General features: G+C 35.3%; 1 protein-coding gene across 7 annotated transcripts in view; it reads left to right on the top strand.

The window, feature by feature from the left end:
* wb (wing blister) overlaps positions 1 to 24,421 on the top strand; it is a 1,096,738-nt gene that overhangs the window by 786,693 nt on the left and 285,624 nt on the right. For all 7 annotated transcript variants that reach the window (XR_011333780.1, XM_069834429.1, XM_069834431.1 and 4 more), the window contains 2 exons: positions 14,441 to 14,587; positions 16,326 to 16,581. Coding sequence is in view for 6 of the 7 variants with exons in the window: in XM_069834429.1 (XP_069690530.1) it covers positions 14,441 to 14,587; positions 16,326 to 16,581 (403 nt within the window). In the remaining variant the exon portion in view is untranslated. The remainder of the gene's footprint in view (positions 1 to 14,440; positions 14,588 to 16,325; positions 16,582 to 24,421) is intronic.

Raw genomic sequence — 24,421 nt, 5'->3', positions numbered from 1 at the left:
GTTAAAAATTTGACTTACGTGCTAGTAACTTAATCTAAAATAAAGAACTTATGTATGCTAAATTTAAAACACTTGACCTATTCCTAAAAGGAAAGCTTAAAAGAAAAACCTATTGAGGAAAATAATTTTCATATACATACGACAAGAGTTCCAGCAAATATATTGAAGGAAATGTTAATATTCTTAAGTGTTTTTAAATGTGACCTGCAAGGCTGCCTATAAAATGAACGAGTATGATTTGGATCAGTGTTCTGCAACATTTTTCTACTCATGACCAGGGGTGGTTATTCAGATGAAGTAGGTGAAGTGTCACTTCATGATAACAAAGCTACAAATTCATAAATATATCTATAGTATAATCAGAAACTAGACTAAGACTTAGAAATAAGATTGACGAAGCCATGATTTGTAAAGATCTTTATGGCGAATAAATTACTATTACTATTACTATTTACGTGTAAAGCACAATTTTGTCTCATATTAAGAATTAATTCCAGTTATTACTGATACCGCATTTCTAAAATAAAAAAAAAAGTTTTCTTTTCAGTCGTTATAAACAGTGTTTAGTTGTATAAATAGTACCTGTAAATGTCCACTGAATAGAATAATGCCAACTGTTACGAGCGCCGGGCGGTGACTATTAGAACTTACAATACTGTAAAGGTGAAATTATTTGGGCTCCCATTCTCATACAGCACTTGGTTTCCATGGTAACATGACATCACGCACTAAAGAAAGATTGTATGAGTGAAGTGCGTTTCTGAGTCTTTCAGTTACGGAGAACTATCAGATTTCTTGTAGGCGGAGTAACCAGTTTGCAGATCTAACGGTACTAATAACAGAGAAGGGGTGAAGCCGGTCTCCAAGGCCTGGGGCTATTGTTTAAGGGCTGTGAAATTTTACAGTATGTATTACCTGACTCGAGAATAGTATCCTCATTTCTTGTTTTCAAGCATCTACCCTTGCAGTGGTAAATGAGCTGGCTTTATGTTATTTTATCAGGAATACACTGCACATACATTCGCAAAGTTCAAAATTTGTTTTCCGCTGCGTGTGTTATTTTTTCTCATGAGCTCATGATCTTGCCAGATTTGTTCCAACGCTTGTATTTGAAAGTTTAATGCACGCGTAAATGTACGCATGTAGTTTAATATTGTGTACGTATATATTAACTTATTATTTAATGTATTTAGAATATATTAGTGATAAGTGTACATAGTGTATTAATCCTACATCATAGTGTATATTACATGTTTAATCACTATAGTGCTATTATACAAGTACTTAGGTACCAATACATAGAAAATGTTGATTAATGAGTGAAATATGTATCCCGAAAATGACACGGTTTGTAACTTATTAGAAATGTCGTTTTGTAGACTTAAATATGAGGATAATGATGTTTTAAATTCTGGACTGCCTACAGTTCCATTTGTTATTTGTTTTAAAAAGTGCTAAGAAAATACAGAAGTAATATAAAATAACTTAAAAAAATTTTTCCGATGAAAGAAGCTTTTCTGTTTGAAAAGATTGAAAACTTCACTCAGAATGCTGCATCACAGGAGAGACTTTCATTATTAGCCCATAGCTTTGCATAGAGATATACTGTCCACCCTCAGTTAAACTCAGGCATTTATGAAGACATCATCGACAGGTTTGCTGCTTTAAAATGTGGGAGCATTGACTTGGTATGCAAGAAATTGGGTGAGTCCTGAAATAAATTAATTTTCCTGTTTGCATGTGTTCTAGAACTATTAAAATTGTAAGTAGTTTACGAATAGTAGGCCTACTCATTATATTGGTAAAACTGTTCATGCATTTGTGTATGTGAACAGCACTTCACCTATTTTTTTTACAGTGAGCTGCTACTGCTCATGGCACACCCTAGATGGGCCTAGACTCAACATGGCAGACCAAAATGTTAATATCTCTAAAACCTATGATGTGATTGTCTTAATATGATTACGCAATGAAATGAAGTTAATATGGCCTACCTGAGAATTTTGTAGAATTTTGGATGCCAGTGTCAAAATACAATTTTAATATTTTATTTCTATTAGGTTTTAACTGGATTTAGAACGGAATTGTAGTGGTTTTACCCGTATTTAGTCCATTACTAGTGAACCATTTATTTGGTTTATCATTTGTCTTCGAAATATCCGTACTTTTTATAAGCTGAAGCACATCGTCTTCTTCTATAAGCAGTAAGGACACAAGTGTCGTGAACACAAAAGCTATGCTTGGAGGGACACAATTTGTCTCATTTCATATTTATTACCCACTGTTTCACCAGTGCTTTTTTTTTTTTTTTCAAAAGGAATCTGTAAGAAAAGAAAAATACTGTAGTACACACAATATGTATGCATGGTTGTGTTACACATTTATGCATTTCATAACATTTACCAGAAATATGATATATAATTTGTCTTTTTTCTTCTGCTATGCAGTTATATGCAGCACATGCAAGAGGTATATATATTTTTCGTAGCTCCTATCTCCGTATATACAACATTGTAAGCAGACGAATTTATACAATGTAAGGCGCTTATTCCATTTCTGCTGTGTTTTGCAGCGGCACCGCTGAGAGGATTGTACAAGGCAACTTGGTCACCCTATAATCTCTCTTCTAACTCGTTGGTTTGAAATGTTGACAAGGAAAGAAACAAATGCTAGGGAAATGATAAAAACAAACAAATGCTAGGGAAATGATAAAGTTGTGTGGTAAGCAGCTATGATTGGTTGAAAGATGTCCTTTCGTACCGTTTCATTGGTCAGAAGTAATATGACGTAGTAAAAGTGTAATAGTCAAATTAAAAAAAAAATCTCTCTGATAAAAATAAGAATAATTGTCAAGAAATATAAAAATTATGTGAGAAATAAAAGCAATAATTAGTTACTGTTGAGGACATGAAATTGCTATGACAACAAGGAGAATAACAATCGATCATAAACAAAACAGTGGTATGTGTCATTTTCATGCTAAACGTTGCATCCTACCTCAAGTGACATTTTAATAGAGAGAAACAAAGTAACAAGATATCAATACCATAGGAGGGAAAGTATACGTAATTCAATGACGTCAGTGTATCATTACATTTTCAATCAACAGTGCCAAAAACTCTCTGCTTCAAGTACTTATAATAGTGCAAAACACACATATACAGCAGTACCACACACCTGATAGTGCTGATATTAATCCTCAAAGTGCAGATGCGGGATTTTGGTGAAGTTGTTAAAACAAAGTGGAAGAGAACAATGTGCACACCTCACAAAAGCCACACTATCACATTCCAAATCACTTTCGCATTCATGCATACCAATATCAAAAGCCACACTAATTACGTTTTCAAATGATGTTGGTATGTTAATGTCATAACCTGGCTTTTGCCAAGCATATTGGAACATAGGCTTATATGTAGGTGCAGCAAATTGATTGTAAATCACAGAGTAAAGTTTCATGATGAAATAACGATCATGTATCTTTACTTGTGGTTTGGCACATTGTAGTCTTACAAAATCAGTAATCCTTCTGATATAGAGCTTACATTGCCGAAAGAAGTAAACATCAAGGGGTTGGCAATATTTTGTTGTTTTCGGTGGTAATATTTTCAGTATAACATTGTTCGCCAAGGACTGAAGTTAGAAAACGTTTCATGTGTTCTTTAGTCATTTTTACACTTTTGCTTGCCTCCACATGAATGTTTCGTGGACAGGTTGTTTCAAGTTTCTCTGAAATATTTGGGCCGAAAGTGCCTTGCGTCTCTTGAAAACAGATGTACAACTTGTTTGCGTGTCATTGATAAAGCCACATCAATTGTGTAGCTGTGGGTAGAGCTATGTACAGACTGCAACACACTAGCTGTAGTTTTTTCTCCTCTTTGGGGCAGTGTTGATGCTGAAGACATTTCATACTGGAATTGACTCTGGTCACTGTTCCAAACATTACCTTTCTCCAACCCTCCTCTTTTATAAACATGTTCACTTCCTCCACAAACTGTTGTGCCTTCTGACATATACTATTATCGTCTTCTATGTCCTTACGTGTGGAAAATGTAGTAATATGCCTGGATGAAATGCCCTATTCACGCTTGAGATGGTCGATAAAGGTAATGGAAGCTTTGAAATTGTCCAAGTCAACCATTTTAACTGCTTCCAGTGCCCACATCTGCAGATGCCAATAGTGAACTGTAGACCCAACTTCCTTGCACTATCACATTGCGATATTTGCGATAGTTTGTAATTGTGACAGTCTGTTTCCTTTGAAACGAGCTCCTGCTCGCCGTTTGTTAGACACATAATTTAGAATTAATGAGCAATTTGATTTACTTTTAATGCACTTATAGCGCTTCATTAGTTTGCTATAGGAATTGAAGCCATGATTGTAATAGTCTTCATAAATGTTCTCTAGTATGCTGTCATCAATATCTTCTAATACACTGGACCTCGACTTTTTGGGTGGAGAGAGTTCGTACTCACTTTGACTTGACTGTTCCTGTTGCTCTGGAGATGAACATCATGTACTGCTTGAACAGCCACCTTCAGGTTCAGGTTCCTTCTCTCCTTCAAAATTAATGTATCTATCCAGCATAATGTCATGTATTTCTGTGTCATCCCCATTATATTTCTGAATTATTGTGTTATGCAATTTATCCACAAACTCCATATCCTCGGCCCCGATGTCATTTTCATATTCAGCACGTCGCAACTTTGTCCCTAATATTTGGACCACATTCTTCATGATATCACTGCACTGTACACAGTTTACATGATGTATGGAAGTGAAACATGGACCCTCTCAAAGAAAGCCATGGAAAAGATCAATTCTTTCGAAAGGAAAATCCTGAGGAGAATCTATGGACCTGTATGCGTGCAAGGTGAATGGAGAATTAGATATAATAACGAACTATACTCCTTGTATGGAGAGCTATCTTTGTTGCATGTTATTCGGATTAAGAGACTCAAATGGGCAGGTCATCTAATTAGGATGGAAGAACATAGAGTCCCATAGAAGGTATTTTCAGGAGATTTTGGAGGAGGAAGGCTGGTGGGAAGACCACGTAACAGATGGGAAGATGGTTATGTCAGGATGCACTACAAATCTTCAAAATCCGGAATTGGAGAATTGCAGCACAGGATCGACAAGTTTGGTGGAGTGCAACTGGGGAGGCCATGACCCGAAAACAGGCCGACGCGCCATAGAAGAAGAAGTACACAGTTTACACAGTTACCCACTTGCGAACACTCCAAGAGACAAATATGTACTGCAGTGATACCATTCACGCAACTGCAGCACTGGTTAGTACAACTACAATATGCCACCATCTAATGACGCTAGCAGACAAGTGCACAGTTTTGCATGGAAATGACACACACCACTGTTTTGTTTATGATCAATTGTTATTCTAAGCATGTTTTCATGCGATTCCAATCATTCGAGGTCAAAGATGTCTCTTGTTAGTGTTACCACTGATATACAATGTATAGTTCAAGCAATCATCTAGAAATATATCGATCCCGAGCCAGGTCGATGGCATTTAAGTGTGCTTAAATGCGACAGGCTCATGTCAGTAGATTTACTGGCATGTAAAAGAACTCCTGCGGGACAAAATTCCGGCACATCCGGCGACGCTGATATAACCTCTGCAGTTGCGAGCGTCGTTAAATAAAACCTTACATTCTAGAAATATATTATCAAAACACCAGAGGATTAAACACTAAAATTGATTAATTTTTTGAAAATGTTTTAGTAATGCTGACACTATTATCTGTTTGACAGAAACATAGCTTCAAGAGCTTGTTGAGTGTAATAGTTTATTCCCTAATTATATTACACCATTTTTCGTGGTGATAGAAAATTTGAGGATACCAATGAAACCTGTGGTGGTGGTGGTGGTGGTGGTGGTGTCTTAATAGCTGTCAACAATCAAATACCTATAGTATACTAGAGACATGACTTGGAATTCATTAGTGAGCGTGTATTTCCTATGACAGACAGATTCAATTTGTTAATTGGTAATCACTACTTTCCACCTGATACTGATCCAAAGTTTTTAAAATCTTATCTAAATTTTCTTGAAAACCATCTGGATACACACAATAATAGAGTAGTTTTTCTCGGCGATTTTAATGCTCCTGGCATGAATTGGTCATCTGGTTGTTGTGCTAATAATATTCATTTCTACTCCAAAATTAAGACTCAAGAGTTACTTTCATCTTCTTGCTTTCATGGACTGAAACAAGTAAATTCAACAGTTAGTAACAAAAACTTACTTGAACTTGTATTTACAAATTTAACCGAGAGTGAGGTCAATCTGGCCACTCACTCACTAGTTTTGCAGGATAACTATTATCCTCCATAAACAATAACTCTTGAAGCCACACTAAATTTTTCTCCCCAAAATCAACAAAATTCTTTCCTAAATTATTCTCAAGATAATTACTTGAATTTATACTGGAGTCTATATAATTACGATTGGTCCTGTGTTTATCAAGCTGTTGATGTTAATGATGCAGCTTACTCACTATGTTCTGCAGTTAATAGCGTCATATCCCAGGCAGTTCCTGTCACTAAAATTAAAAGGTCTAGTTATCCACAATGGTTTTCTAACACCTTATGTAAACTTATCAGAAAGAAAGACCATGCACATAAAAATATAAAAAATTCAAAACTGAATTTTATTATCAAACATTTTCCCATGATAGAAAACTTGTTACATAAATCTAAAATTAAATCAGATAAATTATCATGGCTTCAAAATATTAATGAAAATCTTAAAACGGAATCTAAAAAGTTTTGGACATATGTTGAATCATTTCAGAAGACAGATATTATCCCTCAGAATTAATTCTTAACGATGAACACATCACAGATTAATTAGACATTGTCAATGCTTTCGCTGATCACTTCAAATCTGTTCAGACTAAACACAGCCATACATATGAAAACATTATTATGAATATAACAGACTCATTACCTATACCTAAAGTAACACATGATGTTCGTAAAGGAATTAAAAGACTGAAACGAACTAAAACAATTGGCACTGGTGGTATTCCAAATTTTATAATCAAAGGATGCTCTAATATATTTATTCCTCTTTTAGTCACATATTTAATTTTAGTTTGAAAAATGGTGAATTTCCCTCACTATGGAAACAAGCTGCAATTATTCCTATATTTAAAAATGAAAAAAGAAATGATGACAGAAACTACAGACCTATACCGATCCTAAATAACTTTTCAAAAATTTTTGAAATCATTATTAACAGACATATATCTTTTATGTGAAAAACAAGCTCAATTGTTCTCAACATGGATTTACTAAAACTAAATCCACTGTCACTAACCTGGTCACATATCTAAATCAAATTGTACCAATAATTGAAACACAGGACAAACTGATTCAATATATTTCGAATTCAGTAAAGCTTTTGATGTAGTTCCGCACTATATCCTACTTCAAAAGTTAGGAAATATTGGCCTTTCTGTAAGATACGTAAACTGGTTCGAAAATTATTTAAGTAATAGAGTTTCATGTGTAAGACTGTTTAATATACATTCTTATTCTTATAATATAGATTGTGGAGTCCTGCAGGGATCTACTTTAGGACCTCTCCTATTTATTATATTCATAGATATATGTAAAAGAATAACTTCTGACTGTCTATTATTTGCCGACGATTTAAAAATTTTTCGTACAATCAAAAGTAACACTGACTGTCAATCACTTCAATGTGACATTAACTCAGTTGCTAAACGGTCAGAAGACAATGGTATGAAAATTAACGTCTCCAAAACTAATGTAAAAACTTCTTCACTTAAATTTAATTATTATCTAAATAATGTTCTAATTAACAGAACAGATTGCGTAAAAGATTTGGGAATATTCATTGACAGTAAATTTTATTTTCATAGTCACGTTGATTACATTTACAATCACGCAATCAGAATGTTAGGAATAATACAGTCAATATCTTATTCTTTTTCCACACCCGATTCTCTTTTAATGCTCTACTATACATTGGTGCGATCGAAACTCGAATATACATGTGTAGCTTGGATCTCAATTACAACTACAGATTCGGCTAAATTAGAAAATATACAAAGAAAATTTATATCTTTATGTTCATTCAGATTTCTGCCCATTAATTCCGGGTATAGTTATGAGAGAAAATGTGAATATTTTAATTGTCAAAACCTATATGCTAGACACCATGAGCTAGATAATCTGTTCTTTTGTAAGGTCCTCAAAGGTGATAATTCGCGGGTGCTCATGTAAAGGGGGTTAAGTCAAATTGTAAGGTATGTAAACTTCTCTCCTTTGGTATTGCACAAAACCCTTTTGTCACAAAATACGAAATAATGTAACTGCATCACAGATAGAAGAATGATTTAACCCCTTTGACACAAGAAGAAAGTAATTGTGGATATGAATAATTGATTAAATGGCGATCTTACTCATGTTAATAATGTAAGCATGTGCGGCTTACAGCTGTTTCGGTGCTACTTGATACCATCCTCAGAGCCTTCTGTGTCTCAGCACCATCTCAACTTCACTGCCTGTTGTATGGGTGCGTTCGTGTGATGAACAGTTGTGTCAAATAGTGTGTGTTCTGAAATTGATCTGTGTGTTGAGAATTTGATTAGGGTGTATTTTAATGTGTCTGTATATTTCATATTGTTCTAGTGTGTTGAGTTTTTGGTTTTGGATTGTATGTGTAGGATTTCCATGTCTGTATTTATGTTATTGTATGTGTGGTTAGCATTAGTTATGTGTTCGGCATATGTATATGTATTGTGTCCTCTGGTTATTGCTTTAATGTGTTCTTTGTATCGAGTTTGGAATGATCTGCCTGTCTGTCCAATGAAGAAACTGTCGCAACTATTGCATTGAGTTTGTATATGCCTGTGTGGTTGTATTTATTTGTTTGTGTTGTTTGTGTGTTGAGATGTCTTTGTAGTGTGTTTTCTGTTCTGTATGCTATGTTGTATTTCTGTTTTCTGAATGAGGATGCGATCTTGTGTGTGTTTTTGTTTTCGTATGTTAGTGTGATGTATTTCTTGTGTTCTTGTGTTTGTGTTGTGTTTTTGTGTTTGTTGAGTTTTGTTTTGTCTTCCTTATGATGTTGGGTATTATGTTTGGGTTGTATCCATTTTCTTGTGCTATGTATTTGATTGTGTTCACTTCTTCATTGTAGTGTTGTTGGCTCATGGATATATTGAGTAATCTGTGTACCATTGTCCTGAATGCAGCATGTTTTTGTTGTGTGGGGTGATTAGATGTGTTGTGTATGCGTATGGTGGTGATGGTTGGCTTTCTGTATATTTTGAAGGTGTGTTTGTTGTCAACTTTTGTTATGGTGATGTCCAGGAAATTTATGGAGTTATTGTTTTCAAGTTCCAGTGTGTATATTGTAAGTAAGTATTTGTCGTTTGTTTCCTTTGTATAGTATGAGTATGTCGTCTACGTATCTGTGCCAGTATATTATGTTGTCTGCATATTTGTTGTGTTCATTGTTGAGTATATATGTTTGTTCTATGTTGTGTAAAAATATCTCTGCTAGTATGCTAGATATGGGTGATCCCATTGGCAATCCTTCTGTTTGGGTGTAGTATTTGTTGTGTGTGAAATAGTTTTGTTTTGTTATGATGTCTGTGATTTGGATGATTTCTTTGATGTGTTCTTGTGGTGTGTTGTTGTCTATGAGCATTTGTTTTAGTATCTGTAATGTGTCTTGTATTGGTATGTTAGTGTATAAGTTAGAACAGAACAGAAAACACACTACAAAGACATCTCAACACACAAACAACACAAACAAATAAATACAACCACACAGGCATATACAAACTCACATGCAATAGTTGCAACAGTTTTTACATTGGACAGACAGGCAGATCATTCCAAACTCGATACAAAGAACATATTAAAGCAATAACCAGAGGACACAATACATATACATATGCCGAACACATAACTAATGCTAACCACACATACAATAACATAAATACAGACATGGAAATCCTACACATACAATCCAGAAACCAAAAACTCAACACACTAGAACAATATGAAATATACAGAAACATTAAAACACACCCTAATCAAATTCTCAACACACAGATCAATTTCAGAACACACACACTATTTGACACAACTCTTCATCACACGAATGCACCCACACAACAGGCAGTGAAGTTGAGATGGTGCCGAGACACAGAAGGCTCTGAGGATGGTGTCAAGTAGCACCGTAACAGCTGTAAGCTGCACATGCTTACATAATTAACACGAGTAAGATCGCCATTTAATCAATTATTTATATTCAAGTGTTAAAAGTAGTGTACGAAAGATTCAACATGGATTAATTGTGGATAGTTCAAATCTATACTTATCCCAGTTTAGTGAAATCATACTTAACCCCCTTTACACGAGCACCCGCGATATATCCTGTGACTCTTTCTTAATATTACCTTACGTATTCCAACGAAAGATATGAGAACCCACAAACTTTTCTGTAATAGAAATTCGAAATTTCTTTCACCAGTCTCCAGATGCATTAAAAATGCCAACATGCATGGGTGCGAATTTGATCCCTTCATGGTATAGACTTAGTTTGCTCTTGGCAATGATTTATCATTTATGTATTCTTTCAGGCATTATACTTAATTACCGGTATTATTGTATCACTATTATTTTCATAGTATTCTTAGTTCTGTATTTTAAATCATCCATTATTTGTCCATTCATCGTCATTATCATCATTAACTGTGCACTATTTTTCATTACAGTATCAATTTTGTCATATTGTAATTATGCTTTGTGCTGAACTGTTATTGGCCTCTGGCTGTTGTACAGCACAATAAATAATAGTAAATAAATAAGATAAATAAATAATAATAATTATACACTTACAAAACAGATACTATTCACTATATCACGATAAAAAGATTGAAAGAAAAATCGCTGCTGATTACTACTTCAGCTACTTGGTAAATGAAATGAGACTCACCTTGTTGTTTATATATTAAGTCGATTTTTCTGTTTTTCATCTTCGCGAAGGCATCTATGATGTCTTCATAAAAGGGCCGAGTTTTCATCAGTTCACTGAGTACGTCCCTGTGAATAGAAATAGTAGCCAATGATGTCAATCTGCTATTGCCTAAGCTGTTTCGGAGATAAGTTTTGATTCTCTTTAAACACGAAAAACTTCATTCTGCAGAATGGATGGAATTGTAATAGCAAGGCTGAACAATTTGTATGGATCTGTGAAGACGTCATCTATGTTATTATCTTTTAAAGACTTCAATAATGCTTCGAGATTAAGACCTTCGTAAGTCTTATCTTGGTAGATCAAGGTAAGTTCATTCCTTAGTCGTTCTGTATCTGGAAATTGTTATGATAGCACAAGTTTAAATTATTTAAAGCATCAAATGGGAATATTTTGGAGTATTCTTGAAATTTGGTGTGGTGAAATGTGTCTGTACCATAATATGTAAATGCAAGGTAACAGCATAAGTACGTATTTGTTTAAGTCTAACCATGTCAATTGATGTAGTAAGCTAGTATAATGTATCATGTAAAATTAGGAATTAAGATGAACTCGTCTTGCACGCAATTAAAATTCCCCTCGAGACTGTTGCCCCTTGAGAAAACATTTTATTTCTCAAAGAAGTAATTAAAGGATCGTAAGGTTACATCACATCCTGACCCAATATTATAAAAGAGGAAGGACATTGTATCCCGTGTGTGATTTCTCTCTGGATCTTGCTTCGGGCAAGTCCACTTAAAATTGTAACATTTATACCAGAATAAAACATCTATCTACTGACTATTGATTCTTGTTACTTCGACGCCAGGACCTAAGGGTCCAACCCACTTGACTAAAAAGTAAAGACTGTTCTACACTACACTGGAACTATCGACAAGCTTTAGAAATTTTAAATTTTGAATGTCATTAAACTGTTCATTCATTTCAGACATTATATTATCCAATATTTCATAAAATAGAAACTTCAGGTTTTGTTTGTACTGTTCTAAAAAAATATTCCGCATTTCAGAAGGGGCTTTCACTTTTGATGAAGTGGATTCAGTAAGGTGGTTGAAAGTATACTCATTTCTCTTCCTGATCAAAGTGTCTATTGTATTGTGAATCATATTTGCACAGAATCCAATATCTAAGATATCTTTTGCAATACATTGAATAAGATAGCAGTCAGATCAAATATTTCTTTAAAAGCAAAAGCCAGGAACGCAAATTCAAAGTTACTAAAATTATTTATGAATTCCTCAGCCTGCCGAATACATGTTAAATCACCAATTTTCATGACATGTTCAAATACACGTATCATTCTGTCCCACTCATCTACTATTACCTTCAAGGTCTGCGAAACTGAGGACCATCTAGTGTCTGTTACTGTAGGTATACGCCTTACGACCTCGATATCAAGAACGTAAGATTGTAGGCTAGAATGGTGAAAGAAACCTGGTGTCCCACTTACGTTTGCAAAAAGATGCGGCACTTCTAAATTCTATCACAACTTTGTTGCAAAAGTAGATTAAGTCTATGTGTAAAGCAGTGACCATTTAAAAGCCCAGCCATAACTGCGGCACCATCATAACACTGTTCCACAAGTTTAGATTTGTATTCAAATTCTGATAATGAGTCATCAAGTAGTTGAAAAGGTACGGCTGAAGTACGGTCTTCACTAAAATCATGGAAGCCCAAAAATCTTTCAGCTGCACTTCCACAAGAATTCGCATATCGCAGAATTAAAGAGCACTGTGTTTTTGTGAAATATCAGTAGTGTTATCTACCTGCACTGAGAAAAATTGTGAGTTCTTAATTTCATCATTAATAGAGCCCCTATTATAATTGGAGATACACTCAGTAATTTTATTTTGGATTGTTTTTGAATGCCCTGCAAAAACAGATTTTATGTTTAAATAGTGGTTTTGAAATTCTATGGGACTTCCCTCGATATATGAATCCAAAAGGTCCTTAAAATTGGCCTTATTTAAAGAGTTCTCACGTTCATTATGACCGCAAAAAGCCATTTCTTGTTTACTTAAAAACAAATCAACCCTAATTGGATATTGCATGTCAAGTCTATTAAGCTTAACGTTTTCATTGTATTTTAAAATATGTAGTCATAAATTTTACCCAAGAGCATCTGCAATAGTGTTAGTATTTTTTCCTAGCTCTTTTAATCCGACACAATTCTGTAAATATTCTAGAGAAGCTTCATGTTCTCGGAATGCTCGGGTAATATTGTTTAAGTCCACCACACCATTGTTGTTCCACGCACCCTTCACTACGCCAACAAGCAAACATGACAGTACAATTTGTTGGTAATCAGTGTTGCCAGGTTTTTGCGAAAGAAAATCTCTCAGATTGGTCGAAAAGTCCCCCAATTTTAGAAAAAATCCCTCTTGGTGTGGTATGGTCTAAACTCCAAAATACACATTTTAAAAACGAATTAAAATAATAAATTAGAACAAGACAATGTTCCTAATAAATATCACAGTGCAACAGAGTAGTCACCCTTAGATCGGCATATTATTGATGATCCTATTCACATTCTTCTTCTTCCTCTTCTTCCGCAAACAGCAGCCCAGCTATTTTGTTGTCTTTTGAATCCTTGTTGAACATATTTTCATTGAACAGTTTCAACATTTCGTCGGTGATTGGATAGTTGTAACACTTTTTGTTCATGTTGCTCATGTCAAGTTTCACCCGCACTAGGGATGACACTGGTTTTCTGATAGTTTATTTGTTGTTCTGTATGGTTGTGAAACTTGGACTCTCACTTTGAGATAGAAACAGAGGCTAAGGGTGTTTGAGAATAAGGTGCTTAGGAAAATATTTGGGGCTAAGAGGGATGAAGTTACAGGAGAGTGGAGAAAGTTGCACAACACAGAATTGCACGCATTGTATTTTTTACCTGACATTATTAGGAACATTATATACAGACGTTTGAGATGGGCAGGGCATGTAGCACGTATGGGCGAATCCAGAAATGCATATATAGAGTGTTAGTTGGGAGGCCAGAGGGAAAAAGACCTTGGGGAAACCGAGACGTAGATGGGAGGATAATATTAAAATGGATTTGAGGGAGATGGGTTATGATGGTAGGAACTGGATTAATCTTGCTCAGGACAAGGACCAATGGTGGGCTTATCTGAGGATGGCAATGAACTTCTGGGTTGTCTAAAAGTCATTTGTAAGTAAGTGCATTATGATGTAGTCTTTTTTCTCCATTCTTGCATCTCAGGTCACCTTCTAATATACCGAAGATTACTTTATTATAGGATTGAAGTACATTCAACAGCCACGTTATATATGACTCTTATTATACTGTATATGAATATAATAGTTTGAAGCATTCTGTTATAATGTAAGATCTATAGTACTTGTTCAACTATTATTACATTTCTTTTTTCTAGGTTACATGAATCTTTGTGGCAACAAAAGAGCCCTGTTTTGAACGAAAGTAGAGGCAAAGTAACACGAGAAATGTTAATGGTGGCACTACAAAATGTACAACATATCTTGATTCGGGCTTCAGACACAGTCGATTTCACAAAAGCAGTGTAGGTATATAGACTATTATGAATTATGATATAAAGATTATTTTCAGTGCACCTGCATAGTGTTGTCACCTCCAATAACATTATTATTCCCTACATTTTCAGTTTATAGTATTTTTGTATCTGTAAAAATGTTTTTTTCTCTTTTCCATAGACACTCATACAAGGTGGCCCTCTCTCAAATTCCCTGATTTTAATTTTGTGTTAAAGGAAGACCAATGCCGGAGAGAAATTTTTGATAGTTTATTAGGAAGTTCAACTCAAATATTTTCGTCACTGATGTGGTAGATATAGTTTGTCAATGTGGAAATTACGCAACATAAGAATTGTTCATATGAAGTACAAATTGTTCAAGAAATCCAGCCAACTGACAAACTTCAACAAGACAACAAGAATTTGCAATTGGGATCCTAGAGCGCAATAGAAAGGAATGGAGAATGCTGGTTTTACAGTGAAAGACCTGCCCTTGGACAGAAAACTGTGACTGAATTAAATGAATCCTAGAACGCATTAACAAAAACCAAGAAGATTTTTTTAGTTATCTTATGTTTTCTGGCTAGGCAACTTTTCATTTTTCTGGGAAGGTTAACCAGCACATTCTGCGAATATGGTGCACTGAAGACACCTGTACAGTCATGGAGCATATTCGAGACAGCCCTGAACTAAATGTATGGTCTGTTCTTGTACAGAATGTGATAATTAGATCCTTCATTTAGCCTACTGTCACGGAAGAATATATATTTCCTCAGAATGCACAGAACAGTCAACAAGAAATGGAGCACCACCTCACTGGAGCATCATTGTGCGTAGAACACTGGACAATACATTGTGTATTCCACCTAGGTGACTGACCTCAACAACTTATGTGATTGCATTGCAGAAGCTGTGGCAACTGTCACACCAGATTATGCTACAGAGAACCTGGACTGATATATATAGTATTGTTTGGATGTAATTCATGCTACTGAAAGGGCTCATGTAGGAACCTACTACTGATTGTTTTTGTGAAATTGTTTGAGTTCTACTTTCTAATAAAGGTGACAAAAATTCCCTCGCATTTTCCTTTTTACTTTAAGAGGCAGCTTAAATCAGGGAAGTTCAAGAGGGCCACCCAGTACTTATAATATAATAAAAATGTATGTATATACATATATTCATATATGAGGTCTCGCCATCCTCATTGAATAATCATTGACTATAAGTAGCCATACTGTAAATATCTATTAATTTGAGATAAATTCGTTCCGGCACCGGGCTCAGTTCAAAGGAGAAGAGTTTGGCCAGCACTGTAGATCATGTCCAGTTCAGTTCAGATGGAAAAAGCACTCAGCACGCAGAGCTGAGAGGTACGGGGTTCGATTCCTAGTGCCGGAATTCTCAAATTAATAGATATTTAGAGTATGGCTACTTATAGTGAATGATTATTCAATGAGGATGGCGAGACCTCATATATGAATATATGTATATATCAATGTTAAGAGTATTCTTAAACTGTTATCGAAAATGGCCATAAGGTCATTTAAATATGTGCTCCTGAATATATGACTTGAATGTCTTAAAAATGCAAATAGTAGATTATTGATGTTACAAAGGAGAAGAGTTCGGCTGGCACTGTGGATCATGTCCTGGTATAGTTCAGACGGAAAGAGCACTCAGCACGCAGAGCTGAGAGGTCCCAAGTTCGATTCCTGGTGCCAGAACGAATTTTTCTCAAATTAATAGAAATGTATGCGTGTTACAGTTTACGTGATGTGTCATTGGACACAGGGATATTGGCTCCTGGCAGACCACCACCCCTAGCTCGAGGAGTTGAATTATGTGACTGCCCACCACAGTATAATTCTACTTCATGTCAAGATCCTAGCATTGGTTTCTACCGTTGGTATGATAATAATTCTATCAGTTCAACTATCATAATACAGTTGATTGGAGAAGCAAGACCTTGTCAGTGCAATCAGCGTTCCAGAATATGTGACATCGAAACTGGATACTGTCTGGTGAGTGAATCATGTATGGCAAATGAGAAAGTGAAAGAGTGGGGAAACAGGTGTTCTGAAGTACTTCATTATTTATTGATATTATATTATTATTATTATGTTATAAAAGTTAATTAATAACTTGTTATTTTATTGAAAATAATTCCTTTCCATCAAAAATACTTGAAGGCCTTTATTGGTTGCATTATAGGTCTCACATACAACAAATTCTTAAATATGAAGAGGTTAAAAAGTTAGAATTGTGGTACTTAACAAACAAAAGTACAGGAAGGGCACAGTATTATTAAACAAATTAAATTTTCTAGTTAATAGACCTGATAGTTTACTACCTTCTTACATATTAAGCTCTTTATATTATTTTATCACAGTTCATGTTTTAACTTAAAGAATTTCTCATACTGGTATTCACTTTTTTGTCATAATGATCATTTTTATTTATTTGTAGGTTTTTGTAAACCATATTATTACTTAGAATGTAGGCTTTCATGGCCGTTGATAGGATGGGTATTTTCCGGGCTAGAGGGCCATGGTCTGTCGGTTTTACAACCAAACGTTTCGTCCACTACTCTGGTGGACATCTTCAGTGGTGTGGTACACGTGTGCGGAGAGATCTGCTTTGTGTATCAGGAACTGGCATTGAGACTGGTAGCATGTCGATATTTAAGGTGTGGGATGGTTGTGGCTTGTCATTGTCATCGCGGTCCACACCAGTGGCTTCGGTATTCTGATTGTTTGTCATAGTATCTAATTGTCGGAGAAAGGGTTTGATGTGTGTGCTTAAAACGTATGGTTAACCGTAAGGAGGAAGGACTCAATTACTATTATTACTATCCATCTGCCGAGTTAGCTCTGTACAGCGCGTTTGCCTCGAGACCAGTGTTGGGCAAAATTTAATTGAATTAGCAATTAACAATTGAATTTCATTTTACTTTGTAGTTACAATTAACAATTAAAATATTAATTATCAATTGTTCATTGCTTGCATATAATTAAAATGTTAATTGTTAACTGTAGGCTAATTGCAATTAATTTTTGCAATTAATAAATAACCAAATAAAAACAAGATTTCAAAACTAGAAAACAAGAACTTTTATTCCATATGTTACAGAACTGGATTCACATGTTCAATTAGATTTGTCTTCTTGCAACTTGTTTGTTAGATTTGCCTTCAAGATTGATCATGGTAGCATATGAGAAGATTCTTTCCACTGGTCCAGAAGAAGATGGTGGAGTGTTGTATTTCATAAAACGATTCCTTATTTCTGGATATCTTCACAATAAGTCCAAATCCTCAGATTCTTGAGCAAAAAATTGTAGAATGAAGAGTTTTGCCTTTGATTTTGGACACTGTCTCGGTACTTCAACTTCAGAATCAGAATCGAAAAGAAAAAATTCCTTTTCTTTGTTTCTGGGTTTTTTGTTCTCGCCAGTTTTGGTTGTTTGGGTATACTCATAATCATAATTTCTTTTGCTAGACGTGATATAAACAAACCTTTGCATTTAATTTGATATGGAGTGGTGACACACGACAACCATCTGCTTTTAAATCTAGGATAACGCAAAGCTGAAATGGCAGCATTTTCTGCTGCATTAGTTGATAGTTCAAAGAAATCTTTAAACACATATTTCTTCAATATTGTCTAGTAGAGCCACAGCAAATGCAGTGCAATAGATGAATATCTTTGATGCATTTTTTTTGTTTGTAGTTGTCGCCACATTGCTAGAAGGCATGGTAGAAGAACTCCATAGTAGGTGTTATTTTGTCCTTGTAAAATATCCCCTAATCCTTCTGCCAGGACATGTACAAAGTAAAAATTCCTCATTGTACTGAAAATCGAATTCCCTCAGCGAATTTTTTAAACCTAGATTTTTTTGTAAGACAGTACTATGTTCTTTGATTCCTGATATTTGTTTTAAAGAATCAAATACGCTGTTCCATCTTGTAGCTCCTGGACGGCAAAGAGTATGTCCTAAGACCACATGTATTTTCTCAGCCGATTTGGAATAATTTGCCATTTTCCATAGAACATTTCACTTACTTATAACAGTAGTATGCATTTCTGACAACTTCCCATTATTCGGATTTTTCAATGCTTTATTGATATCAGTAGTAGCACACAAATTCAGTTTATGCGTGTTGCATCTTAAATGAGAAGGTAGATTAATATTTGGATTATTAATATCTGCGGAAGTCACATCAAGCATTGGATGAATATCACTTGTTTCAGAAGTTTCGTGATATTCAGTAGCAGAATATTCTTCGTCATCATCAATCAACCTTATACATTCTGTCGTTATCCCAAATTCATGGAATGCTTTTATGAAATTGTTCTCACCATCTGTAATAGTAGCTACAATTTTGTTAGTTGTAAGACCAAACTCATCATGAATTTCAGTAACTAATGCTGTGATGCATTCATAGCTATGGGTTCCTTGAAATCGAACACAGGTTAAAGGCAGTGACTTTCTCTGTAAATCATTGTTTATCCTGTGAGCAGTAGGCTCCAAAAAGCTCCTCTTGTGACCAGACCAAATATCGGTGGTTGTGCAAATATAATTAACTTTTTCCAATTCCTCATTGGCAGTAAACATTTGGTTAACATAGATGTCATTTATTTTATGTGTCCGACGGCCTGTGAGTTTCACTGCAAACTTGTCAGTGTTGAAATTTTCAAAGATAGTAACAAAAGAAGGATCTTCAATTACTTGCAAGTTTTTCTTGACAAAATAGCTTTTATTTCTTTATGATTTTAATGATGAACTGTTTTGGCGTGTCTCTGTTGTTTTACTTCTCTTATTATCATTCATATATGCCCTGTACTCATTAACAGAAATGTCACTATGCTTTCCTTTCAAATGACTTATAAAATTTGAAGTACAATTATTAGGGACTGTAACCTTTTATTTCCACAGTTTTAGGATGGTATTTCATACAAATTGGAACAAGTTTAGTAGAAGTAGATAATTCAGGAACATACTTGAAAAAAGTACTGTTCAGTAAAGTCATTGAAACTTCAGTCCTTACGTGGAGATTAGATGAACTAGTACTCACCATCGAAGTATTATCTGTATCAACCGAAGCAGTCTCTCTCTTATGAAGCCACTTTCAATACTAGTATCTTCAGACATCATTGAGTAGGAAATACAGTAGAGTGTCGATTATCTGAATACCGATCAACCGAAAGCGTTCCAGTTCGCAAATTTGAATTTACGTGCTCGCCATGTAGGAGTTTCGCTAGTGCTGATTGTGAGATTTAGCGGCAAAGAAACGAGTCTCAGCTCTGAAGCAAAAAAAAAAAAAAAAAGTTTGGACTTATTTTCCAAAACTGTAGGCCTACTTTAATGGCCGTTTTGAACTTGTCAAACTAGGCTAGTCAGTTTTCTATGTTATTTGTAAGACGTGTGATACAAAATATATACTGTATATACAGTTTTGTGTTTAATATCAGCGTTTCTTTGTTTCACACTGCTCCTATGACACTGGTACAAATTGTTTTCGTAAATGTTCGGTCATCCGAAAAATCAGTTATCCGAACAGTTCCCAATTGTTTCGGATAATCGATGCTCTACTGTAATAATAATCAGTGGCGTATACTGGTTAAAGGGTTTGGGCTACCACTGACCCTATTATTACACAAAATATATTTTTAAATCCCTATAATAAAATTCCTTACATATTTATGTGAATTCCAGACGTCTTGATTGGGACGAAAATACGTTGATGACTTCGTCCTTGAAATTACAGTTGGGCCACTTGCAAAGTTTCTGTAGAAATTACTTTTCAATGTATATTAGTGCCAAGCCGGATAAACGTTCTTGTGTATGAGTTGATCTACAGTAGGATTTTATTCTCTTCAACGCAGAAAATGTTCTTTCTACCGATGCTGACTTAGCTGGTATTGTCACAATTAATGTTGCCAATTTAAGGACTTCAGGAATAACTTCGTTCAGCTGGTTTTCATATATGCCAGATAATATTTAATGGATAGGTTTGTTCGAAAAATCGAAGACTTCTGCTGAATATATTACACTTAATTCATTTTTCAAACGTACTTGATCAAAGTGACTGTTATAGGACTGAAATAATTTGTTTAATGCCTCATTCGGGGAGTTTTCTCTATAAGCAGAAAATTTTTGAGAATCTAGAAGATGTGTGAACTGAAGCTTTCCATAATCAGAAAATCTGTCAGTAATTTCCATGTGCATACGATCTAGTATGCTGTAGTACAGCTGCCTGTATTTCAATTCATCATCTCCTTTTCTTCGCTTTAATGGTGGTTCCATTGTATTGTCTGAAGAATTTTCATTTTCCATATTACTCCATATGGACAGAAACCCACTACGTCTGAACTTGGATATAGTATTTTTTTTTTTTAACTTTGATACCTCTTGCAAGTAGTATGCTATGTCTAGACTTTTTGTCTGAAGAATATTGTAGAGCACATCTGTATGTGCGAACACTCTAGCATAGACTTCAAGAAGAAATATATTCTGAAACTGTGTGAAAAAATTCAAATATCCTTGAGCCTGCACATTTATAGCATCATCCCAGTTTTCTTCAGAGTCATTACAAAATGATATTTTTAAAGAAAGCAGTCCGTTCTTCTCTGTATTCCTTTACTGTATTTACAAGCCGAGATGTAAAATTCAATCTAGTTGGTGCTACTTTTGGGAGTTTCTTTTTCATAAATTCCTTGAGTTTTATGATCTTTTAGGAGATGATGAGAAAAATGCAGCTAAACCCGACAGTGTTGTGAAAAAAAATGCGGCATTCTGGAATGGATGAAGTAGTTTATTGCAAAACTAAATTGAGAACATGGCTGTAACAATGGACAAATAGTGCTTGAGGATACTTTTCTTGAACTTTTGTTTTTAAGCCATTAATATTTCCTGCCATAACTGAAGCACCATCGTATGTCTGTGCAATTAACTTATTGCCGACATTGTATTCTGCTATAACACCTTCCACATGCTGAAACAAAGCAGCAGCAGTTTTGTCCGAACTGACATTTGTGAATCCTATAAACCGTTCTTGAACATTGGCAGTACTGTCGACGTATCTTAAAACAGTGGACAATTGACTCTGATTAGAGCAGTAACTTGTTTCATCAACAACAATGGCCACAAAAGGTTTTATGTTCTTTATCATAACCCCACTTATAGCAAATATTAAGTCATTCTGAATTGCGAGAGAAGTACCACGAAATACTGTTGAACTCTCAAGATGATTGGCCAGTAAATGGTCAAATTCACTTAAGGAACTTAAATATTCAATATAATTTCCTATATTGTCTGATTCCACACTCTCGTTATGACCCCGAAAAGCCAATTCTTGTTTTCCTAGAAAGCAGACTGCGTTAATAAGATGCAGTAAAATCTCCCGATTTTTTTTTTTCACAAGAGCATTGTGTTGGTTGATGTGTAGAGCTTTTCGCTTATCTAGCTGTAAATCAATTCTTGTCTTCCCAAAGTTTGCAAAGTTCATGCTACTACAAATATGAGCTTTTGATTTGTCGTATTCTAGGACTGCCGTTCGAAGGGAGTTCATATTAGAAAACCCCTCTTTTGACCACACATTAGTTTTGCGGCTAAATAACAAACATGGCCAGCAAAATAGTTTAGACAGTTTAGAAGTACCACACAACCAGTTCCACTTACCATATGATGTTGAAGTGAAATGGCGTGTGTACTCTCGCTGTTTTTCTTTTACGTCCATGGACAAATTTAACTCAGGAGTTGGTCTTTCCATTTTCACAATTTCAACTTTCTCGTTGTTATGTACGACGGTTAAAAGGCACTTTTAATAAAACTTCTATTACACAGTCATTTTCAACACAAACCTCTCCAGAAACTTGTTCTGCCATATTTTTCACAATATCACTTAATTGGGAAATTAAAAACTTAATAATTCACAATTAATATAACTCTTAGACACTCGAACAAATCACAGATTTAAAATAATGCACTGCAAGAACACAATCACATTCAATTGCTAGCGTACTAAGCGTATTGCTGCTTCGCGCCTGCGAAGAAACCGATCACGAGAGTGGCAACTCGCCCGCCTACAGTGCACGATGGAAACAGGAGGGAGCGGGGGGGACGGGCAGTTGTGTGAAGGACAGCATGAGCGAAACGGTCACAGGCTACCTCACGTAGCAAGCGGTTTCTCCAGCGATGCCGCCTTGACAACTTGTTTCTTTTTGAGAGCAGAGAGCGCATATAAATCTAAAAATTACTTTAATTTTAATTACTATGGTAAAACTAATAATACAAAATTATTACATTATGTTATATTATAAACTTTTTCTTTTGTAATTTCCTTGGGCTACCGCCGGTAGCCCCGGTAGTCCGCAAAATACGCCCCTGATAATAATTGAACACCATAAAGTAGTACAATTTGTAAATAGTTAAAAAATGTTATGTTTTATTTAACGACGCTCGCAACTGCAGTGGTTATATCAGCGTCGCCGGATGTGCCGGAATTTTGTCCCGCAGGAGTTCTTTTACATGCCAGTAAATCTACTGACATGAGGCTGTCACATTTAAGCACACTTAAATGCCATCGACCTGGCCCGGGATCGACCCCGCAACCTTGGGCATAGAAGGCCAGCGTTATACCAACTTGCCAACCAGGTCGACTTGTAAATAGTATACAATGGGAAGTTGGGAATGTAGCAGCAAATACAGTAATACACAACGTGATACAACATACGCCTACTGTGGCAACTATTATGGTTCTGCATTACCAAACTACAACGTGTGAACAGGTGAACACTGCACACAGTACACATTACAACACTCTTGATGCACAACACACAAGGTATTCGGTGAAGCCAAGTGTTCAGTCACAGCGCATATGTATAGAAATCTCCCCCATGAATGTATTAATAGTTCGTAAAAATAGGTTCCTGTTCCTGCTGTGGACAGTATTTTTAGCCATTAATAATAATTAACAACTAACAATTACATAAATATGTGATTCAATTGCAATTAACAATATAATTTAATTATGATTAAAATTAATTGCAATTAATGTAGAAAATGATTAATTTTAATTCAGTGATTAATTGCAATTAAATTTAATTGATTAATGCCCAACACTGCTGCAGACTAGTCGGCCCGGGTTCGATTCCCATTGGGGTTAGAGATTTTTGTGTAACACTTCTACCTCGAGACTCTAGGAGAGGTGGCAATGCACAGCTTCTAATGACTAGATCGTGCACCAATATGCCTAGGTTAAAACCCAAATATCTCTATAGTGCATATGAAGAGAAGGCATATGTTACTGTTGATAGTGATTCATCTGTCGGATGGGGACATTAAGCCCAGTGGCCTCATTGGTGCTATTCGACGGGATTAGGCTACGTACAGACACCAGGTTTCCCCTTTGCCCTTCCTCATCTTCATCATCATCCTCATCCATTTCCTACATTCAGTGGCATATTTAGGTACCAGTATAGGCCATATAGGTGCAGCCTAGAGCAGAAAATTTTGAAGGGCTGCATTTTTATGTACAAAAGATGTCCTTTATGCTGTTTACACACAATGTGATAATAGAAATGTATTTCATCATTGTAAGTTCAAATGATAAGCATGTATTTTGACTTGTAATCAGCATGTTTCGTCTTCATTATTATACATGTCAACACATGTGCATGCGCGGACAACTTTTATTGTTATCGGTAAATTGACACGCATATACAATTTAAAAAGATCGAATTCGAGAGAGAATGATGCTAATTAATTTTGTGTCGATGTACCTATGATCGGATGCAGAAGTGTCCGATGATACATGCCAGTTTGAAACTAGGTTCTCAGCTAATTTAGTCCCTAGCTTGAT

Source organism: Periplaneta americana, chromosome 9 (genome assembly GCF_040183065.1).
Source record: "Periplaneta americana isolate PAMFEO1 chromosome 9, P.americana_PAMFEO1_priV1, whole genome shotgun sequence".
NCBI classification, from domain to species: Eukaryota; Metazoa; Arthropoda; class Insecta; order Blattodea; family Blattidae; genus Periplaneta; species Periplaneta americana.
Note: the sequence above shows the minus strand (reverse complement) of the source record. Positions and strands in the feature narration are given on the sequence as shown.